The 20092-nt window shown below is 42.1% G+C and overlaps 1 protein-coding gene and 1 pseudogene across 1 annotated transcript; one reads left to right on the top strand and one right to left on the bottom strand.

Annotated features, from left to right (window-relative positions):
* The first annotated feature begins 2176 nt into the window (after positions 1 to 2176).
* Positions 2177 to 3492, top strand: LOC123578493 (vomeronasal type-1 receptor 4-like). The gene has a single exon (XM_045441359.1). The coding sequence runs from the start codon at positions 2467 to 2469 to the stop codon at positions 3490 to 3492; it is 1026 nt and encodes a 341-aa protein (XP_045297315.1). The 5' UTR covers positions 2177 to 2466.
* An 8766-nt stretch (positions 3493 to 12258) lies between these two features.
* On the bottom strand, positions 12259 to 14880 carry LOC123578492 (annotated as a pseudogene).
* Between the last annotated feature and the right edge of the window lie 5212 nt (positions 14881 to 20092).

Genomic DNA, 20092 nt, shown 5'->3' with positions numbered 1-20092 from the left:
CTGATATCCAGGTCAAATGCTGCGTCCTTTCTTCCCCCTGAGAGGCCATTTGTTTATAACTTGAAAACCTTTACTTCTCTCTCTCAACCCTGTCACCCCAGCCCTTGACCTGGGCTCCGTATCTCACAAATACCCATTCTCCCCTCCAGCGTTTTCTGTCCCGGGCCCACGGTGCCCTCCTGCCCAGGCTTCTTTCCCTCAGGCTTTACGTCCTTTCCCACATGCCAGTGGTCTCTAGAGGTGCTAGCTGGAAACTTGTAGTTGTTCTTGGTAATTGGCCAGTGGGGAGAAAGTTGGCAAAAATATTCTCAGGTCCCACACCTGTCACTGCCAGTGCTGCTTCAGGTGAAATGCTGATTGCTGTTGTGAGGTGGGGTGGGGGGGGGTGTGGTCACACAGTAATAAACACATCTCAGGGCCCGGTTGCCCATCTTGCACACGCACTCACTTGTCTGACCATCAACATGGAGCCCATCATGCAGGCGGTAGGAAGAAGTTCATGGGTTTTCTCTGTGTTCATCTGAGAGGTAGACTCTGTAAGGGAAGGAACTGTGTCAGGAGTCCAGGTCAGTGACCGGATTGAACAAAGGGGGTTTTCTGCGTTTGAATCTGGCTCAGTGCCAAAGCCACATGGGAAGCTGGATTACCTCCTGAGCCAGGAGCTGAGCTGGTATAGAGAGATGGGGTCCTAGACCTACACCCAACCCTGACGGCTCCTAAGGCGTGTAGTGTAATCCTCACTGACAGTGATTATGTGGTTTCACCCAAGTAGTCATGAAACCTGTGTTTTTTAAGTTTTAATTTTAATTCTAGTTGGTTAATGTAGAGTTAATATAGTTATATTAGTTTAGGTGTACAATGTAGTAATTCAATTTCTCCAAAGGCATGTGATTTTTAATGTACTTAAGTACTGTAGTTCTGGAGACAGTCTGCTCTTGATCCTGTGTGACAGGGACCACAGACATTGCTGTGAGGTTTCTAAGGTGCCCTCAGAACCTTGATTCGAAATAAAGAGTTTGATGAATCTCTAGTATCATATCATCGTGTGTAGGAACAGTGTGTCTAAGGGGTACTTGGGTGGCTTAGTTGGAAGCTCATGGGACTCTTGATCTTGGGGTCATGAGTTTAAGCCCCATGTGGGATGTAGAAATTGTTCAAATAAGTAAAATTTAAAAAAAATCTATAAACATTCTGTGTGATCACAGGTGCTGGTTTAGAATTGTTTTCTCTAACTCCAGGTATTTGAAGTGTTTAATAGATATAAGAAGTGTCTGTGAATTAAACATGGAGAGGCTTTTCCCAGTTAACAGGGAAGCAGCACGTAAGAAAAATAGAACTTAGTAAGTTTCTTGCAAGATTCTTAGCCTCCAATGTATCTTATGATATTTCTGCTCTATTAAATATTATAAAACCAATCCAAGATTATTTCACTTACAAGTCGCACAAGGTATTTGCCTGACATTCCATTATGCGTGTGTCCTGTCTTTCTTTTCTTTTTCTTTTTCCTTAAATAGGTTTCATGCCCAGCACAGACCTCAACACAAGCTTGAACTCAGGACCAGAGATCAAGACCTGAATTGAGATCAAGTTTTGGACCCTTAACTTACTGACCCAGGCGCCCCTTGTATTTCAGTATCTTTCACAAATCATGCTTAACTTTTACTAATTTTATTTAACTGAGGTTTTAACAAATTGATACCTATAGATTGTGAAAATAGTAGTAATTTTGTTTCCAGTATACATCGTTTAAGCAGGAACTAATGTTTTCTGTCTTGAGTTCCAAGTTCTTAGGAATAGTACTTTTGTTTCTGGAAAAAAAACCAATGATTCCTTCTGTTGCCTTCCTAATACGGAGCCCTTCTTGCATTCATTAAAACCAGGTTTCCATGAGGCAGGAACCTGCAGCTTTGTTGGACAGCAATCAGTGCATCTGCAGTTTTCTGAGATCTCTAGGGTGGTATTCACGGTTTATAGTTGCTTACAGAAAGGGTGTTCATAAATAATGGGACATTTTCATTAGCAAAAATTGCATGTAAATACCGCCATCCATCTTGAAATGGCAAAGTGTAAACATAAAGCTAACTATAGATCTGGTTTCTTTACAGAACACAGCTAAGCAGTGTTTTTGTATATCATTAATTGAATGCACTAACTTTCTGCACAGCACAGCCAGGTTCTCATCACCTGTCTGCCCCTAATTAATGAGTGAATGTAGACAAGCACTTAACCTCTCTGTTCTTCTGTGGTCCTTATGTTTCTAAGGAAGGCAGCAGTGCCTGCCTCATGTATTTAATGAGAAATAAGTTATTTCATGGGTGGTAGTTATACTATTGTTTCACACATAGCAAGTGTTGTGTAATGGTTGTTCATGCAACTCTTGGAAGGCCTCAAATGACTGAAGAACTTTAAGTAATTATTTGAAAGTAAGAAGTGTTGGTGAGTGGAGAGTATCAGATTTCAGTTGACATGATTTGTCCGGCCTCTGCCTCCTATTCCCACGCAGGATCCTCTAGCCCAGAAGACAAGTATCAGTCACTGAGGACAGACAGGTTGGCCACCAGGGATCTGGCAATAAGAGTGATCTTCTTAATCCAGACTGTGGTTGGAATCCTGGGCAACTTGTCTCTTCTTTACCATTATGTCCTTTTTTCTTTCACTGGGTGTAGGCCAAGGCCCACAGATTTGATTGTCAAGAACCTGATTGTAGCCAACATTTTGGTCCTGGTCTCTTTTGGAATACACCATACACTGTCAACTTTTGGGTGGTATCACACGTTCGGTGATTTTGGATGTAAATTCTTTCCCTATGTTCGCGGAGTGAGCAGGGGCGTGTCCATTGGCATGACCTGCCACTTGAGTGTCTTCCAGGCCATCACGGTCAGCCCCCAGAACTCCAGATGGGCAGCGCTTAAAGAGAAAGCTCTCAAGTGCCTTGTCCCTTCACTTGTCCTATGCTGGGTCTTGCAGATATTGATAAATATCATGTATCCTGTGTTTATGGGTAGCACTTTGAACAAGAATAACATCACAAACAGAAAAAGTTTCGGGTACTGTTCAGCTGTTCGTTATGAGAAAACCAGAAATTCATTAAATACAATGTTGTTAACATTACCTGATGTGTTGTATGTGGGGCTCATGCTCTGGGCCAGCGTTTCTATGGTTTTCCTTCTGTACCAGCACAAGCAGAGGGTCCAACACATTCATCGGACCAGCGTCTCCTCCACATCATCCCCTGAGTCCACAGCCACCAAAACCATTTTCCTCCTGGTGTGTACCTTTGTCTACTTTAATACCCTTTCGTCGGTCTTTCAAATTGTTTTGTCTGTTTTTGACTGTCCCACCTGGTACCTTGTGAACACCAGTTCAGTGATCACTCTGTGTTTCCCAGCTGTCAGTCCCTTTCTGCTCATGAGCCGAGACCCCAGGGTATCCATGGTCTGCTTTCCCTGTATAAGAAATATAAAATGCCCTCATTTTATGAGAGTTGTGTAAATTGTAGGAATTTCCATAATGTTCCTCATGTCAGTTATTCCTTCTTCACCTCTGAGTCCTGTATAATTGTGAGAGGCTAACTTAATAATGGTAAGCAGAACATATTTAACATCTCCTTTAAAGTGAAAAATAGGGGCGCCTGGGTGGCGCAGTCGGTTAAGCGTCCGACTTCAGCCAGGTCACGATCTCGCGGTCCGTGAGTTCGAGCCCCGTGTCGGGCTCTGGGCTGATGGCTCAGAGCCTGGAGCCTGCTTCCGATTCTGTGTCTCCCTCTCTCTCTGCCCCTCCCCCATTCATGCTCTGTCTCTCTCTGTCCCAAAAATAAATAAACGTTGAAAAAAAAATTAAAAAAAAAAATAAAGTGAAAAATAAGTTACAATAGTAATCATAATGCAATATTATGTCATTATCTTATAAATCCTTATTGAAGTTTTGCTAATGATTTTAGTGGAGGAGTTCATAAATTATGCAATTTCAATCATCAGATCCTGAAACAATCTGGATATTATGCAGAACTTTTGGGAGTGTCATGTAAATTTGTTACAGCAAATATCCCTGAAGTGATGTAGGCATGGAATTAAAGCAAAAGGAGCCTGGAAATGGATCAGCCTGTGGCTGCTCAGCACTGACACTGAAGAGAATAGTATCAGAGGAAAAATTCAGTAAATGAATAAAGCCTTGGACACCCAGTTATGATTGTGGCACATTTCATCCTTAGGAAGGTGGTAGTTAGTCAGGTGAAGTATGATGTTATGGGAACATGGGAGGTGAGCATGAGTAAACATTTTCAGATAGAAATGGTCAGATTGGACTGGAGCAGATAGTGGAGAGCATAGATTAAAATTTTAGCTGATTTAAAAAAAATTTTAGAGAGTGTGAGAATAGAGGGTCAGAAGGAGAGAGAGAATCGAGCTGCATGATACATGTGGAGCCTGCTTGAGATTCTCTCTCTCTCCCTCTGCCCCTCTCCCAGCCTTGTGCCCTGTCTTTCTTTCTAAAGGAAAAAAATATATAAAAGTATGTTTTAAAAATACATAAAGGCACATTCTCCTGTCATAAGTGTGTCGCTCAAGGAAAGTTCACAAAGTGATCACACTCTGTACCAGGTATTTAGTTCAATAGATAAAATATTGTCAGACTCAGAAGCCCCTTGTGCTCCTTAACAGTCAGTCCTCATCACGGTCATGCATGCCGTGACATGGAACAGCATAGGTCACTTTAGGCTCTTTAGTACTGATATAAAGGAAGTTATAGAGCACGAACTCTTTGTATTTGGCTTTTGTCATTTTTTCTGTTGTTTGTGAACTTACTGCTGCATGTTGTTACCGATCATTCATTGGCATTGCTGCAGAGAGGGTTCTCCTGCATAAATTTGAAACTATTAACTCAGTCACTCCACTTTTAATTAGGATAGTGGTGGTTTTCAGTTTGGGTCTATTAGGAATAATGCTGTACGTAAATTTCTACCGTGCTTTGTTAGCACGCATAAAACCTTCTGCTGGCCATAGAAGTAACAATGCAGTTGAATGGTGACAGGTTTACATCTCTGCACCTTTAGGAAACAGTGTCCAAGGAGTTTGAAAAATTGTACAAACGTTCACACCCACCAGCAGTGTAGGAGATTTTTGGTTTGTGGACATGCTTGTCAACAGTGTTGATTTTTTTTCCTTTTTCTTTTTGACTTCTGGTTGGTGTGCACTGGTATGAAGTAGTGAACTTCTTTTTTTTTTTTATTTGTCTTAAAAAATGTTTACTTTTGAGAGAGAGACAGAGTGTGAACAGGGGAGGAGCAGAGAGATAGGGAGACAGAATCAGAAGCAGGCTCCAGGCTCTGAGCTGTCAGCACAGAGCCCGACACAGGGCTCGAACTCACAAACCAGGAGATCATGACCTGAGCCAAAGTCAGACGCTTAACGGACCGAGCCACTCAGGCACCTCATCAAGTAGTGATTTTCTTATACTCTCCTTGATTACTATGGAAGTTGTGCATTGTTTCACATATTCCTTAGACATTGGGAAGTATCTTTTTCAAGTATACCTTAGTTTTATTTTGTCCAGTTTTTTCTATCATGTTGTCCTTTTCTTAAAAAAATTTTTTTTTACATTTATTTTTGAGAGACAGAGAGAGAGAGAGCATGAGCAGGAGAGGGGCAGAGAGAGAGGGAGACACAGAATCCAAAGCAGGCTCCAGGCTCTGAGCGGTCAGCACAGAGCCCAACGTGGGGCCGAACTCACAAACCACGAGATCATGACGCGAGCCAAAGTCGGATGCCCACCTGACTGAGACACCCAGGCGCCCCTCGTGTGGTCCTTTTCTCAATGTTTTGTAGTAGGTCTGTATATTTGTTAGACGTGTTTCCTTTCTTGGTCTCTTTTTTCTCATGCTCTCTCTGTGTCTTTGTATGTTCATTTTTTTTCTTGAAATTTATTTATTTTGAGCGAGAGAAAGTGAGAGACAGCATGTGCACGCGTTGGGGGACACTCAGAGAGAGAGAGGGAGAGAGAATCCCAAGCAGGCTTGATGCTGTCAGCGCAGAACCTGATGATGGGCTCAAACCCTCAAACTGTGAGATCTTGACCTGACCTGAACTCAAGAGTGGGATGCTGAACTGACTGAGTTACCCACATGCTGCCTGTCGTTGTATGTGCTAATGAGAAGAAAGTCTTTAAATTCTTTTTATTTTCTAATGTTTATTTGTGAGAGAGAGACACAGAGTATGAGTGGGGGAGGGGCAGAGAGAGAGAGAGAGAGAATCTGAAGCAGGCTCTAGGCTCTGAGCTATCAGCACAGCTGACACAAACTCACAAACAGTGAGACCACGACCTGAGCCAAAGTCAGATACTTAACCAACTGAGCCACCCAGGTGCCCTGAGAAGAAAGAAGAAAGTTTATATATATATATATATATATATATATATATATATATATATATATTTAAAAAAAATTTTTTTTTCAACGTTTATTTATTCTGGGGACAGAGAGAGACAGAGCATGAACGGGGGAGGGGCAGAGAGAGAGGGAGACACAGAATCGGAAATAGGCTCCAGGCTCTGAGCCATCAGCCCAGAGCCCGACGCGGGGCTCGAACTCACGGACCGCGAGATCGTGACCTGGCTGAAGTCGGACGCTTAACCGACTGCGCCACCCAGGCGCCCCAGAAGAAAGTTTTAATGTTAATATAACTCTTTCCTCCTTTATACATAATGCTTATTTCTGTTCAAGAATACTTCCCTTTTTTAAGTTATTTTTAATTTTATTGTAGAGAGAGCATGAAGGGGGAGAGGGGCAGATGAAAAGAGCGAGAGAAAGAGAGAGGGAGAGAATCTTTAGCAGGCTCCACTCTCAGGTGGAACCCAAGATGGGGCTTGATCTCCCCCTACTTAGCAGAAATCGAGAGTCAGCAGCTCAAATGACTGATCAACCCAGGTGCCCCCAAAATCTTTATATCACGTTAATCTTTAGATTGGCAGTCCTTCCAGAACTGAATTGCTGTATGTGTGGGTAGTGAATTCTGTTTTTTTCTGATAAGCTAACAAATTTCAATTCTTCCAGAATACACGATGTTATATGTGGAAACAAGGGGAACAGATGTGACCACGAATCTCTTGCTGCCTATTGTGTGTGAATAATACTGCCTTTTGTCTTGGTCCCTGGAGTCTCATGTCTTCTTGCAGCATCCATGCAGCTGGCAGGCTCACTTACTGGTTTGCAAATGGGGTAAAATCTTATACCCTTTACATTTCTTGAAGTCTTGGCAATGAGGATGGGATAGCAATTGAGCAGTACAAGGACTAACCTTTGTGTGTTGCCATAGTAACAGTGGGAAGTTGAGTTGATGTGGTAATTGAGTGCTTTCTGAGTCTGTGTGGACTGCTACAAGAAAATTCACAAGTGTATAGTGTAGAAACGAGTTCACATCTCCCAGGTATGGAGTTTGAAAATCTGAGATCAGGGTGCCAGTGTGGTTGTTGAGGGCCTTTCTCTGGGTTGCAGCCTTCTGCTATTGTCCTAAGACAGAATAGAGGAGGGAGTTCTCAGGTCTCTTTGTAAAGGGCACCCATCACTTTCATGAGGGCAGAGCCTTCAGGTCACTTCCCAAAGGCCCCACCTCCAAATGCCATCACCTTGTGGGTTAGGTTTCAATATATGTATTTTTAGGAAACACAAACAGACCATTGCAGGACCCTTTGGAACAAGTTCGACAACCAGTTTGTTTCTATGTCACAATGTCATAGGAATTGTTGTGTTAGAGGCTTTGCTTCCCCATTCCAGAAGTTCCAGACGGGATTGTTCCAATCAGGGTGAGGTGCAGGTAGAGAAGTGTTACTGGGACACACAGCCTTTCATTTGCCATCATTGGGGCATTTCCGTCCACCTCTGATGTACCAAGTTTTCATAATGTATGTGATATTCTGTCTGTTGGCCTGTTAGAGGCCTTGGTCTTAATCGCTCTGTCTAATGTGCCATCACCTCTGCCAGTAGGGGTGGCTGATATAACCCAAGCAATTCAGAACCCAATAAAGTTCACTAGTAAAGTGCTCAGTCCCTCCAGCAGTGAAGGAAAAATCCTCTTGTTTCCTTCCTGTCACCTAGAAGGAAGTCAAGTCTTACTGAACCCCTCGGGTGTGGGAGACAGCATAGGTCTCTGTGAGTGCTGTGTCTGTCATTTGGAGCCTCTGGCAAAGGGAGGAAGCCTTGACCCAGAAGCACCCCATGGTATGTGATTTGGGGGCTCATGCAACACAGTTAACTGGTGCACTGTTTTGAAACAGCAGTTTTAAAACTAAATAAATAAATTTTTAACAATACACTGATTAACTTGCTAGTGTGCTCTCCCCAAAACTGACCCTTAGTAGTGTTTTCACTGTGTGGCTTCATATTCCACTTTTGGAATGAGTCAACATGGACTCACTGGGAAGAGAGTAAGGAAGGGCCTCACGTTTCTCGTGTCGAATGGAAGTGCCTATTCAAGAATGAAGGCACACTCTTTCCGGCAACATGCCACGTTGACAAGAAAAAGTCATACCCATCCCTTCCAAAGAAATTTTTAGCTCCACGGTGTAGCCAAAGCCACTGGCACTAGGAACCCTCAATATCCTGAGGGTCCCCTAAATGCATTGCTCCCTTTGCTGATGGTTTAGGTAGGCTGAACTCTGGTGGTGTCCCCTGGGCCACTGGGTCTGGTTAGTCTCGGTGCTGGCTCTGCAAATCCGAAATCAGAGGCAGTCCTTCCTTCACTGGTCGTATGTCAGATTCCTGGGCTGCTGCCAGGGGTCTAGCTGTTGAGTGTGTGACGTGGAAAACAGTGGATGGCAGATGAATGACTTCCCTCACTCCCCCCCACCCACCGCAAACCTTAATGGGCTGTGAACAGCGGAAGCACATTTCACTGCTATAATAATTGTGTGGGTCCCTCATTCAGTGCCCTTGGTGAGGCCTGTTCTCACAGAGACTGATCAGAATGAAGCTGCTGATTGAGCCTGTTTCTGATCAGAGGTATCTGTGTATAGCACACTTGTGACTCCCTTGCACGGTTTTAGTGAGGTATATGGGATGAATAAAATTGTATGATATTTAATGTGCAGCCTCAGCTAACAAGACCCAGAGCTGTTGGGGTGGAGAGAGATCCCAGAACACGGAGAGCAAGCAATGAAAAATGCAATGCCTCAACATCTCTTTTTATTGGGAGTCTTGCCCTTCTGTTGACACAATGAAGGGGGAGAGAGCATCCCAGGCCTTCCCTTCCCTATCAGCAAACTCACTGTAACAGTCTTCCTAAGATGTTGGTGGAGGTTGTTTTGAGTGAAACTTGGAACAGAGGTTAGACCCAACATTTTCCGACTCTGTCAGAGGAGACAGACTCCAGGGCATACTCACGATGCCAGGTCAGGGATGGAAATTCTGGGTCAGGGGGACAGACACGTGGTGGTGGAGTGTGGCTCTGGGGTTCAGGGCCAAGCCTGCAGAGGTGCAGGGAAGGGGAGACATCTATGCAATGATCTGAGAATTGAATGAGAACTGCTCTCTAAGGTATGGAATGGTTTGGACAAAGGCCTGTTTGGTGTGAGAAAGTGTGATGTGCTGAGGGGGGTCCGATTTTCCACACCTGCTAACCTCCACCAGTGGAAGTGACATGGGGCGTGATAGTGCCTGCGGTGCACCCTGGGGGCTTGGAGCTCCAGACTGTGTCCTGAGCAGGATGCCTGGGCAGGCACAGTGTCTCTGGCCTCAAGAGACTCATGCCCTAGGTGGTCTCTGATTTGGAGTCTGAGGCGGATGAAAGATAGATAATGCCCTCGTGTTAGAGTGTGTTAGAAGTTTCTTTGGGCATCTCACTGAGTCTCAGGAACAGGGAGTATGATGACAAAGGGAGAATTTCTGGCAGGTTGATGAAAGAAGTGTATGACAAATGATAGAACTGTACATTGGACAGTAAAATTTGCTGTATGTACATTAAACATACATATTAAAAAGTTTTTTAAAAGGAGGCAGATCATGGGTGGCTTGGTTTGTTGAGCATGTGACTCCTAATTGCGACTCAGGTCATGATCCCAACATGATGGGATTGAGCCCCATGTCAGGCTCCATGCTGAACGGGGAGATTGCTTAAGATTCTCTCTCTCCCTCCACCCTTCTGCTACTCACATTTTCCCTCCCTCCCTCACTCCTCCCCCCTCTCTCTGTCTCTCAAGAAAAAAAAAAAGAGGAAATTCCTGACACATGCTACAGTGTGGTTGCACCTTGAAAATATTATGTTATTTAAAAGAAGTCAATTCCAAAAGATGATAGATTCCATTTGTAGGAAATGTCCCTACTGCACAAATGGATGGAAACAGAAAATAAGCTTATGGTGCCCAGAGTTTGGAGGGATGAGGCTACTTAGGGTGATGGTTGAAGGCTACAAGTTTTTTGTGTGTGTGGTGATAAAAATATTAAGAATTGTGTGGCGCCTGGGTGGCGCAGTCGGTTGAGCGTCCGACTTCAGTCAGGTCACGATCTCGTGGTCCGTGAGTTCGAGCCCCGCGTCAGGCTCTGGGCTGATGGCTCAGAGCCTGGAGCCTGTTTCTGATTCTGTGTCTCCCTCTCTCTCTCTGCCCCTCCCCCGTTCATGCTCTGTCTCTCTCTGTCCCAAAAATAAATAAACGTTGGAAAAAAAAATTTTTTAAAAATAAAAAAAAAATTAAGAATTGATTGTGTTAATATGTGCACAGGTGTATGTTAAAAAAAAAACAACACATTGAAACCACTGTGCACTGTAGGTGGTGAATTGCATGTGAATTGTACCACAGTGCTGTCCCAGAGATGGTACAGGAAGATAAGAAAGCTGCAGAGCCTAGTTTATGATTTTACAAAGGAGACTTCAGGAAAAGTTGTAGGTAGCAGGAGGGATCTAACACTTTGAGAGAAGGATAAAGTTACCGGGAAGTTGTAACAATCCTGAAAGTCTGAGTACCTACCATCAGAGCTTTAAAATTTGTGAGGGAGCAAAAAGAGAAATAGAGAATCTCACAATTATGTTTCACAATATTTACAGGCTGTGTATGAAAGTCACAGGAGATCAGTAAGGATATGGAAAACTTGAGCAGTGTGTCAATCATGGTGATCTACATGGGGCACCTACTCCACAATGGCAGATACACATTCTTTACAAGGTCATGAGAACTATTCAACATGATAAGCCAAATTCTGGGACAAAACCAGTCTAAACAAAGGAATTACAAGACATAATCTGTGATCATAATGGAATGAAGTTAGTAGCTGGTAGGAAAAAGATATTAGAAAATTATCCTAGATAATCTGAACTCAGAAAACACACTTCTAAATAAAGATGAGTCGAAGTGGAAGGCTCCAATCAGGTGCCATCTTGAACTGATTTAATAAGAATAGTGCACGTCCAACTTTGTGGGATAGAGCTAACATACTGCCTACTGGGAAACAAAGCATGAAATGTTTTCATGGATTTTGTTTTCTGCCACTTGATTAAATTCCCTATTTAATTGTAGTAGATTTGTTATTTATTTTTAAAGAACTGCTTATTTGCTGTCAATCTGATTTCAATTTTGTTTTTTAAATTTTGTTCAAGTATGGGCCAGAAAAGCCTGTGTTTTATTTTGAGCATTTTATTTCCCCATTTGGTTAGTGAGAGATGCTAATCTATAAATTTCTTGTAATGGTTTTGGCATCAGAAGAATGCTAGATTCATAGAGTAAGTTGGAATATCTCACTTCCTCTTTAAATTTGATTAGAGTTTGATAGAATTGGTTTGAATCTCATTATCCCTCCCCCACTGACTGGATGCTAGGTTATTGATTTTAACTGTTACTGTAGTTGCAAGGTGATTGGTTTGCAAGGCTTCCATGGAGTTGAAGAGATTGGATGAGGATTGGAACAAGCTACAGTGCCACAAGGCTCACTGTGATTTGATGTGTGGACTTAATCAGCTGCTCAGCAGGGCAGAAATTATTCACCTCTAACCAGGGCCTCACAAATGGGTCAGAACAGCACACAAAAAATTACATCAACATTTCAATATTCACCTAATCGATTCTAAGCTTGGAAGGGCAACCTGATCTCTCTGCTCTTCTCCTGACATCCATTTATTTCATATTCTTTCTCTCATCATGTAAATATATTCCTTGGGGTCTCTGTCTGTTCTACACTTGACCTAGATATTAGCTGGGTCTAGCTTTAACCCTCTGAAATCTTGTCTTTCAGTCTACCAGTTCCATAGTCTTGAAAGGCTAACGTTTTCCCAGGAGTTTGTGCTAATTCCCACAAGCTGACACTATCAGGATCTCCTGTGTTGTGAAAATAGCTTTCCCCATAAAATTAGACATGCTGTCTATAAGGACAGACATCAAACTGAAGCCCTCAGTGAACATTCCCAAAAGAATCCTCTTACACAGAAAAACATCTGGAATCTATGTGGATGTTGAAAGATGTGGTCAGAATGACAGAAGATTCCAGGGCAGTCTAGGGCAAAGAGTTGGTATCCTCTTAAAATAGTTGTTTTTCTTCCATTGGCCCTCTGAACTGCACTGTTTATGAGGCTTCTTGGATCTTTTCCCTCTTCCTATGCAGTGCCTTCCCCTGCAATTCCTCCCCTCCTCTCTGCCAAGTTGCTGATCTGCCCAAACAAGTTACCTTCTTCTCCATTTGGATAGGGATCGGTAGGCTCTCTCAAGTCTCCGTGCTACCCGAATACCTGAGTATATTGTGATTTAAAGAGTAGTTGAGCTTTGCTTCAGTATAATCCATATTTTAAAGAGTTTCTCCTATTTATCTATCTTCTATCACCTATATTTCAATCTCTGGCTCTGCCTGTTTGTTTTGCATCACAACTATGGTTATTTCAGAAACCATGAGAGTTTGAGATTAGCCTGCAAGTCTTAATAGCTACCAGCAGAAGACAAGAGATTCCTAGATTGAATACAAAGCCCTTTATTACTCATGGCCCAGCAGGCAGCATGAACATCCTGATTCCAATAGTTTTCCAAGGCCCTCTTCCTTGTCCTGACCTTATTCCAATCATGGTTCCTTGGAGGGGTCCCAATGAATGCTACACATGGAGTGTTTACATCACACCTGAGGAACCCTGAGTATACAAAATCCAAGACTTATAAAGGGGTATTCTAGCACACCTGCTGTACTCTTTGACCCTGGGGAAGACTTTAGCTTTGTTTCCCTGTACAGCAAATAAGTCAGTATGGTGTTCCAGTGGGTGACACTGTCCTTGTCTCCCAAGGTATTTTTCTAATCACACATAAGGTAATCCAGTATAGAAGAAAAGCTGTCCATGCTTCTGTAGGAGGCATGTACATACGTGAGAAACCCATGGTAGAACTGTCTTCCAACAATATCCAGCAGTCATTTCTGGACTGTATTGGCTCCTGTCACAATTTCCCATGAATTCATCCCTTGTTCAAATGTTCTGATTAATCTCACAAATGGCTAGGATCAGATTCATTCAATTTTCATCAAATAACATTTGATTGAGACCACTATCAACAGGATACTATGTATCAGGATGAGGTGAACCTGCATTATTCACCTCTACTGTGCCTATATGGTTCCTACATTCATCCATCAGAAGGAATCCCAAATACCCATTAGGGTCCACCATAGAATGACAAGTGGCTTACTCTTTTAGATGCCATATTGGGGTGCGTGGGTGGCTCAGTCAGTTGAGTGTTTGACTTTAGCTCAGGTTATGATCTCATGGTTCATGGGTTCTAGCCCCATGTTGGGCTTTGTGCTGATAGCACCAGATCTGATCTGCTTCAGATTCTCTGTCTCCGTCTCTCTCTGCCACTCCGCCACCCGACTTTCTCTTTCTCTCTCTCTCACACACACATACACACAAATAAATAAACATTTAAAAAATTTAAAAATAAGATGCTATTGACTTTTCTAATGTGATGAGTGAATAATCAACTGAGGATTGTGCAAAATGATACAACTTACATTTTTCTGCTAAGATAGTGTTCCTTATCCAGAAAAAGCAGAAGCTAAATACTGTGGAATCTTGTCTCATTATCAGAAAGGGACTGACAGTTGGAAAACATGCAGAAATTATGTCAGTGAGGAAGTAATGGTGGGTTGCTCTAGACTCAGCAGAGGATCTGGGGGAAACACAAGTGCTGTGAATGTGTTGGACCTGTGCTTGTGCCTGTGCAGGATGAAAACCCTGGAGCTGCTGGCCCAGATCCTGAGTCCAGGAAGTGAAACTTCAGGGAATACTATCAGTATTGCATAGAGTGACCCTGAGATTGTCTCATGGTCAGATGTAGAACAGTATTCAAAATCCCTTTTCTTTGTGATGTTTTTTTGGGCTGCTCTGTTTCCCTGACACATACAACACATACATAGGAATGATAAAATTTTCTATCATACATATGATCCAGAAGAGGGAAATGGACATGCCAACATACTTTGGAGCTTTGACTTGAAGATACTTCTATGAGGAGTTCATGGGGCTGATCACGATGGTCTGGAAGACACTCAAGAGGCAGGTGCTGCCAATGGACATTCCCCTGCCCACCCTCTTGAACATACAAAAGAAGTTTGCATCCAAACTCATTGAAGAAATATTTTACCCCCAAAGCTGCCAATGTCTTGGGGACACCTTTTGAGAGCATCACCAAGGAGTTGGCTATAATTAGGTGCATGAGAATCAACTCTGTGGGTCTCAACCTCCCTTCGGTGTGGTAATGGAAGACATAATGGTGAGGAAGAGAGAAATTGTCCAGGAGTCAGACTGTTGACTGTGGTAAGATTATTGCTATTGCCAAATCCCCAGAACCTATTCTATCATTCAGTACATTTTCCTTTAAATTATAACCAAAGTCATTCCTGTGAACAAAAAGGTTCCTTGAAGATTTGGACATCAAGAGTAACTTTGGTGGGTTGCTCCTTTGGGCTTGCCAAAGACTTGAAGAGGCAGGAGGAGATGGAGAGAAGTACCAGGATATTCCATGGAAGTGTCAGCACTAAAGATGAGGTGGTTTGATTGGGAAGAAGCAAAGGTAAGTGATAGCAAGTGGAAAGAACGCTGAATACTAATAACAACCTTTTTAGAAACTGATAATCGTTACTCATATTGGAAAAAAAAACATACAACGTGAATCATTACCTACATCATGGGATAAATCAATTCTGAATATGTTCCTGATTTATATGTCAAAGAGATAATATGAAACTTGTCATTGCTTGAGTTGATCAAGATAGCAAGAGATGCTTGAGAGATCGATGGTACCATTGGATATGTCCTGCCAAAATTGTGTGGATAGAAAACAAAGTTAGATTCCAAATCATTGAGGAAATGTTTCAAATAACTCTATTCTTGTGGATACCTTTAAGGAGAATGATCAGGACTTGGGTAGAAACAGGTGCTTGAGAATCAAAACTGTGCACCTGAATGTGTAATGAGGGTGGAAAAGGAAGAGATGGTGGTAAGGAAGAGAGAAAGTGCCCAGAATCCCTAGATGGTCTGTGATAAGTAGGCCATTCATATTGGTAAGTGCTTTGATGCCATTCACACAGTTCCCAGTGACAGATCATCATCTTGAGAGCCTGAGGAGCCTGCCTGAGCACATGTGGTGTGGACTATATTGATCATATCAAATAAAATACAAGTATTCACTGAAAAATAATTAACATTTTTGTTGTTGTTGTTAAGCCTCCCAGAGTTGAGGTTAGAATTTTATTTTTTTTATTTTTTATTTTTTCAATATATGAAGTTTATTGTCAAATTGGTTTCCATACAACACCCAGTGCTCATCCCAAAAGGTGCCCTCCTCAATATCCATCACCCACCCCCCCTCCCTCCCACCCCCCATCAACCCTCAGTTTGTTCTCAGTTTTTAAGAGCCTCTTATGCTTTGGCTCTCTCCCACTGAGGTTAGAATTTTAAATAACACTTAGTTTGCATGAATCAGTGCTATCATGTTGTACCTCTGGTATTTTCATAGGTCTTCCTACCTGCATAACGTAGGCACTGCCATTGCATTATTTTCATTGTAAAGAGAAGGAGAATTTGGGACACAGAGGTTGAGCGATCTAAATTCACATGCTGGCAGAGGAGGGGCAGAGAGAGAGGGAGACACAGAATCTGAAGCAGGTTCCAGGCTCTGAGCTGTCAGCACAGAGCCTGATGTGGGGCTTGAGCTCATGAAGGGCGAGATCATGACCTGAGTTGAAGTCGAATGCTTAACCGACTGAGCCACCCAGGCACCCCTTTCTCAGACTCTTAAGTATAGAGAATACACTGATGGTTACCAGTGGGGAGGTGGATGCGGGGTATGGGTTAAATTACTGATGGGGATTAAGGTGTGCACTCATTGTTATGAGCACTAGGTATTATATCAAAGTGTTGAATCACTATATTACACACCGAAAATTAATATAACAGTATACGTTAACTAATTGGGATTAAAAGAAGAACAAAAAAAAAACTTTGCGTATATTGTTTGGAATAATATACAACCTTTCTGTAGTATTAGGAAAAATAATTATATTTCCTAATTAAAAAAAGAGTTAAATATTGTCACTCCACACATCATGGGATGTGGATTGTTAATCAAGTTGCTTTGTGCACATATGAATGAATGGTCTCAGTGGTTCTTGAGATGGGCTGACCTCTCCACCATTTTTGCATGTTCTCACAGTGCATGTATACTTGTGAACTTTCCCTTGAATGGCTGTAAAATGCAAGATCCCACCATCTGCATACCCTCATGCCTTCACCTTTTATTAAATGGTCACTTTTGATGTTGAACAATTTAATAGAAAATGTAAAGGAGAAAATGTAATCTTAGAGCAAATGTACACCTGCATCATATGCTTTATCTAAATTCACCAATCATTACTGGTTTCTCACCAGTCCTTTATCTGTTGACGTGTCTTTGCTGTTTCATGTGAGAATAATTTGTCACCATATTGACATTTTGCCTGAATACCAGAATATTTATCTCTTTACATGAAGGTTATTCTGCTAATGCAATAAAACCTTCACACTTAAGAAAGGATACTAGTGTTATGCTATCATTTCATAGACAGTCCATAGACAGATTTCCCACAGTGATACAATGATGCATTTTTTGTCTGTTTTCAGAAATCTAGGATCCAGTCATGTCACAGGGACTTAATTTATGGTCTTCTTTCTTTAGTTTCTTTAACCTAGAACAGTTACCACTCTTGTTTTTAATTTGTCCTCAGTGTAAGTGACAGTTTTGAAGAATGCACTCTTTGTTTTTCAGAATGTCTCTCAGCATGGATTTCTGTGATTGTGTCTGTTATCCTGTGTCTCAGGTACAACATTTGAGCAGAACTTCTACACACAGATGATGGTGGGACCTGCTGAGTGTATCGCCTCAGAGGCAAAGGTTATAAGGAAATGTTGGTGGACTAGATGTGTGGATAAGTTTCTTTTTGGGAGAAGCAGGAGACTTGCCTTGATTGTTGAAGTGAGCTGGGTAGAGAAATTGTGCCTGAAAGATTTTCAGGGTCCTGAAGGAGCCCTGTCAGCTCCCAGATGCAGACTGATCAGAAGTCTAATTCTTAGCATAGAGTATCCCAAAGAATCTTTCAGGAAAATGCCCAGATGATTCCTAGGCTCATTAATTTGAGAAGTAATGTGTAACTAAATGGTCCCTGGCACAGGTTTCACATTTAGGATCACCATGGGGTTTCAGAAACACCATCACGTGTGCTCTACTGACGTCTTCCATTTTCATTCTGTGAGCTGTTATGTCTCCAGGACTCATTTCTGAGAGTGGAGCCCAAGCTCTGGCCCATGGGGAGGTAACAGGGGTCTGCTGTGCCTGGTTTTGTAGGAGGATCTTGGTGCTGTCTCATCCCCTGTGCTGTAGCAGGATTTGAGATGTTTCTAGGAGGGCAATGTCTCTGAAGACAGGGGAGGAGAAACTTGTGGTAGGACCTTCAGATCAGAATTGTTTGTCTTTGAATCCATTCTGTGGAAAAGGACATAGAAGGGCAGCCTTTTCTGCCTTTGAAGGTGCTTCTTGTGGGGAGGCAGGCAGAAGGGAAGGTGTATCAGTTTGCTGCAGTTGCCATAACAAGGACCCTGAACGGAGTGACCAAAACAACAGAAATTTATTGTGTGGCAGTTCTGGAGGCTAAAAGTCCGAGATCAAGGTGTCCTCAGGGCCATGCTCTCTGTGAATATCCTGGGGGAGAGTCTGCTCCAGGCCACTTTAGCATAACTTCATGTTGTGTCTACCCTTCATGTATGTGTGGTTTATTTTATTTTATTTTTTTAATTTACATCCAAATTAGTTAGCATATAGTGCAACAATGATTTCAGGAGTAGATTCCTTAATGCCCCTTACCCATTTAGCCCATCCCCCTCCCACAACCCCTCCAGCAACCCTCTGTTTGTTCGTCATATTTAAGAGTCTCTTATGTTTTGTCCCACTCCCTGTTTTTATATTACTTTTGCTTCCCTTCCCTTATGTGCATCTGTTTTGTCTCTTAAAGTCCTCCTATGAGTGAAGTCATATGATATTTGTCTTTCTCTGACTAATTTCACTTAGCATAATACCCTCTAGTTCCATCTATGTAGTTGCAAATGGCAAGATTGCATTCTTTTTGATTGCACAGTAATATTCCATTGTGTATATATACCATATCTTCTTTATCCATTCATCCATCGATGGACATTTGGGCTCTTTCCGTATTTTGGCTATTGTTGATAGTGCTGCTGTAAACATGGGAGTGCATGTGTCCCTTTGAAACAGCATACCTGTATCCCTTGGATAAATGACTAGTAGTGCAATTGCTGGGTTGTAGGGTAGTTCTATTTTTAATTTTACAAAGAACCACCATACTGTTTTCCAGAGTGGCTGCACCAGTTTGCATTCCCACCAATGCAAAAGAGATCCTCTTTCTCTGCATCCTTGCCAACATCTGTTGTTGCCTGAGTTGTTAATGGCAGCCATACTGACAGGTGTAAGGTGGTGTCTCATTGTGGTTTTGATTTGTATTTCCCTGATGATGAGTGATGTTGAGCATTTTTTCATGTGTCGGTTGGCCATCTGGATGTCTTCTTTGGAGAAGTGTCTATTCATGTCTTTTGCCCATTTCTTCACTGGACTATTTGTTTCTTGGGTGTGGAGTTTGAGAAGTTCTTTATAGATTTTGGATACTAACCCTTTATCTGATATGTCATTTGCAAGTATCTTCTCCCATTCTGTCAGTTGCCTTTTAGTTTTGATGACTGTTTCCTTTGCTGTGCAGAAGCTTTTTATTTTGAAGAGGTCCCAGTAGTTCATTTCTGCTTTTGTTTCCCTTGTCTGTGGAGATGTGTTGAGTAAGAAGTTGCTGTGGCCAAGATCAAAGAGGTTTTTGCCTGCTTTCTTCTCAAGGATTTTGATGGCTTTCTGTCTTACATTGAGGTCTTTCGTCCATTTTGAGTTTCTTTTTGTGTATGGTGTAAGAAAGTGGTCCAGGTTCATTCTTCTGCATGTTGCTGTCCAGTTTTCCTGCATGACTTGCTGAAGAGACGGTCTTTATTCCATTGGATATTCTTTCCTATTTTGTCAAAGATTTGTCATACATTTGTGGGTCCATTTCTGGGTTCTCTACTCTGTTCTGAGTGTCTGTTGTTGGCCAGTACCATACTGTCTTGATGATTACAGCTTTGTAGTATAGCTTGAAGTCTGGGGTTGTGATGCCTCCTGCTTTGGTTTTCTTTTTCAAGATTGCTTTGGCTATTCGGGGTCTTTTCTGGTTCCACACAAATTTTAGGATTATTTGTTCTAGCTCTGTGAAGAATGCTGGTGTTATTTTGATAGGAACTGCATTGAATATGTAGATTGCTTTGGGTAGTATCAACATTTTAACAAAATTTGTTCTTCCTATCCAGGAGCATGGAATCTTTTCCAATGTTTTTGTGTCTTCTTCAATTTCTTTCATAAGCTTTCTATAGTTTTCAGTGTATATATTTTTCACCTCTTTGGTTGGATTTATTCCTAGGTATTGTATGGTTTTTGGTGCAACTGTAAATGGGATCTATTCCTTGATTTCTCTTTCTGTTGCTTCATTGTTGGTGTAGAGGAATGCAACCAATTTCTGTGCATT

This window comes from Leopardus geoffroyi, chromosome E2, assembly GCF_018350155.1.
Source record: "Leopardus geoffroyi isolate Oge1 chromosome E2, O.geoffroyi_Oge1_pat1.0, whole genome shotgun sequence".
In the NCBI taxonomy this organism is placed as follows: domain Eukaryota; kingdom Metazoa; phylum Chordata; class Mammalia; order Carnivora; family Felidae; genus Leopardus; species Leopardus geoffroyi.
This window is presented reverse-complemented; position numbering and strand designations above follow the sequence as displayed.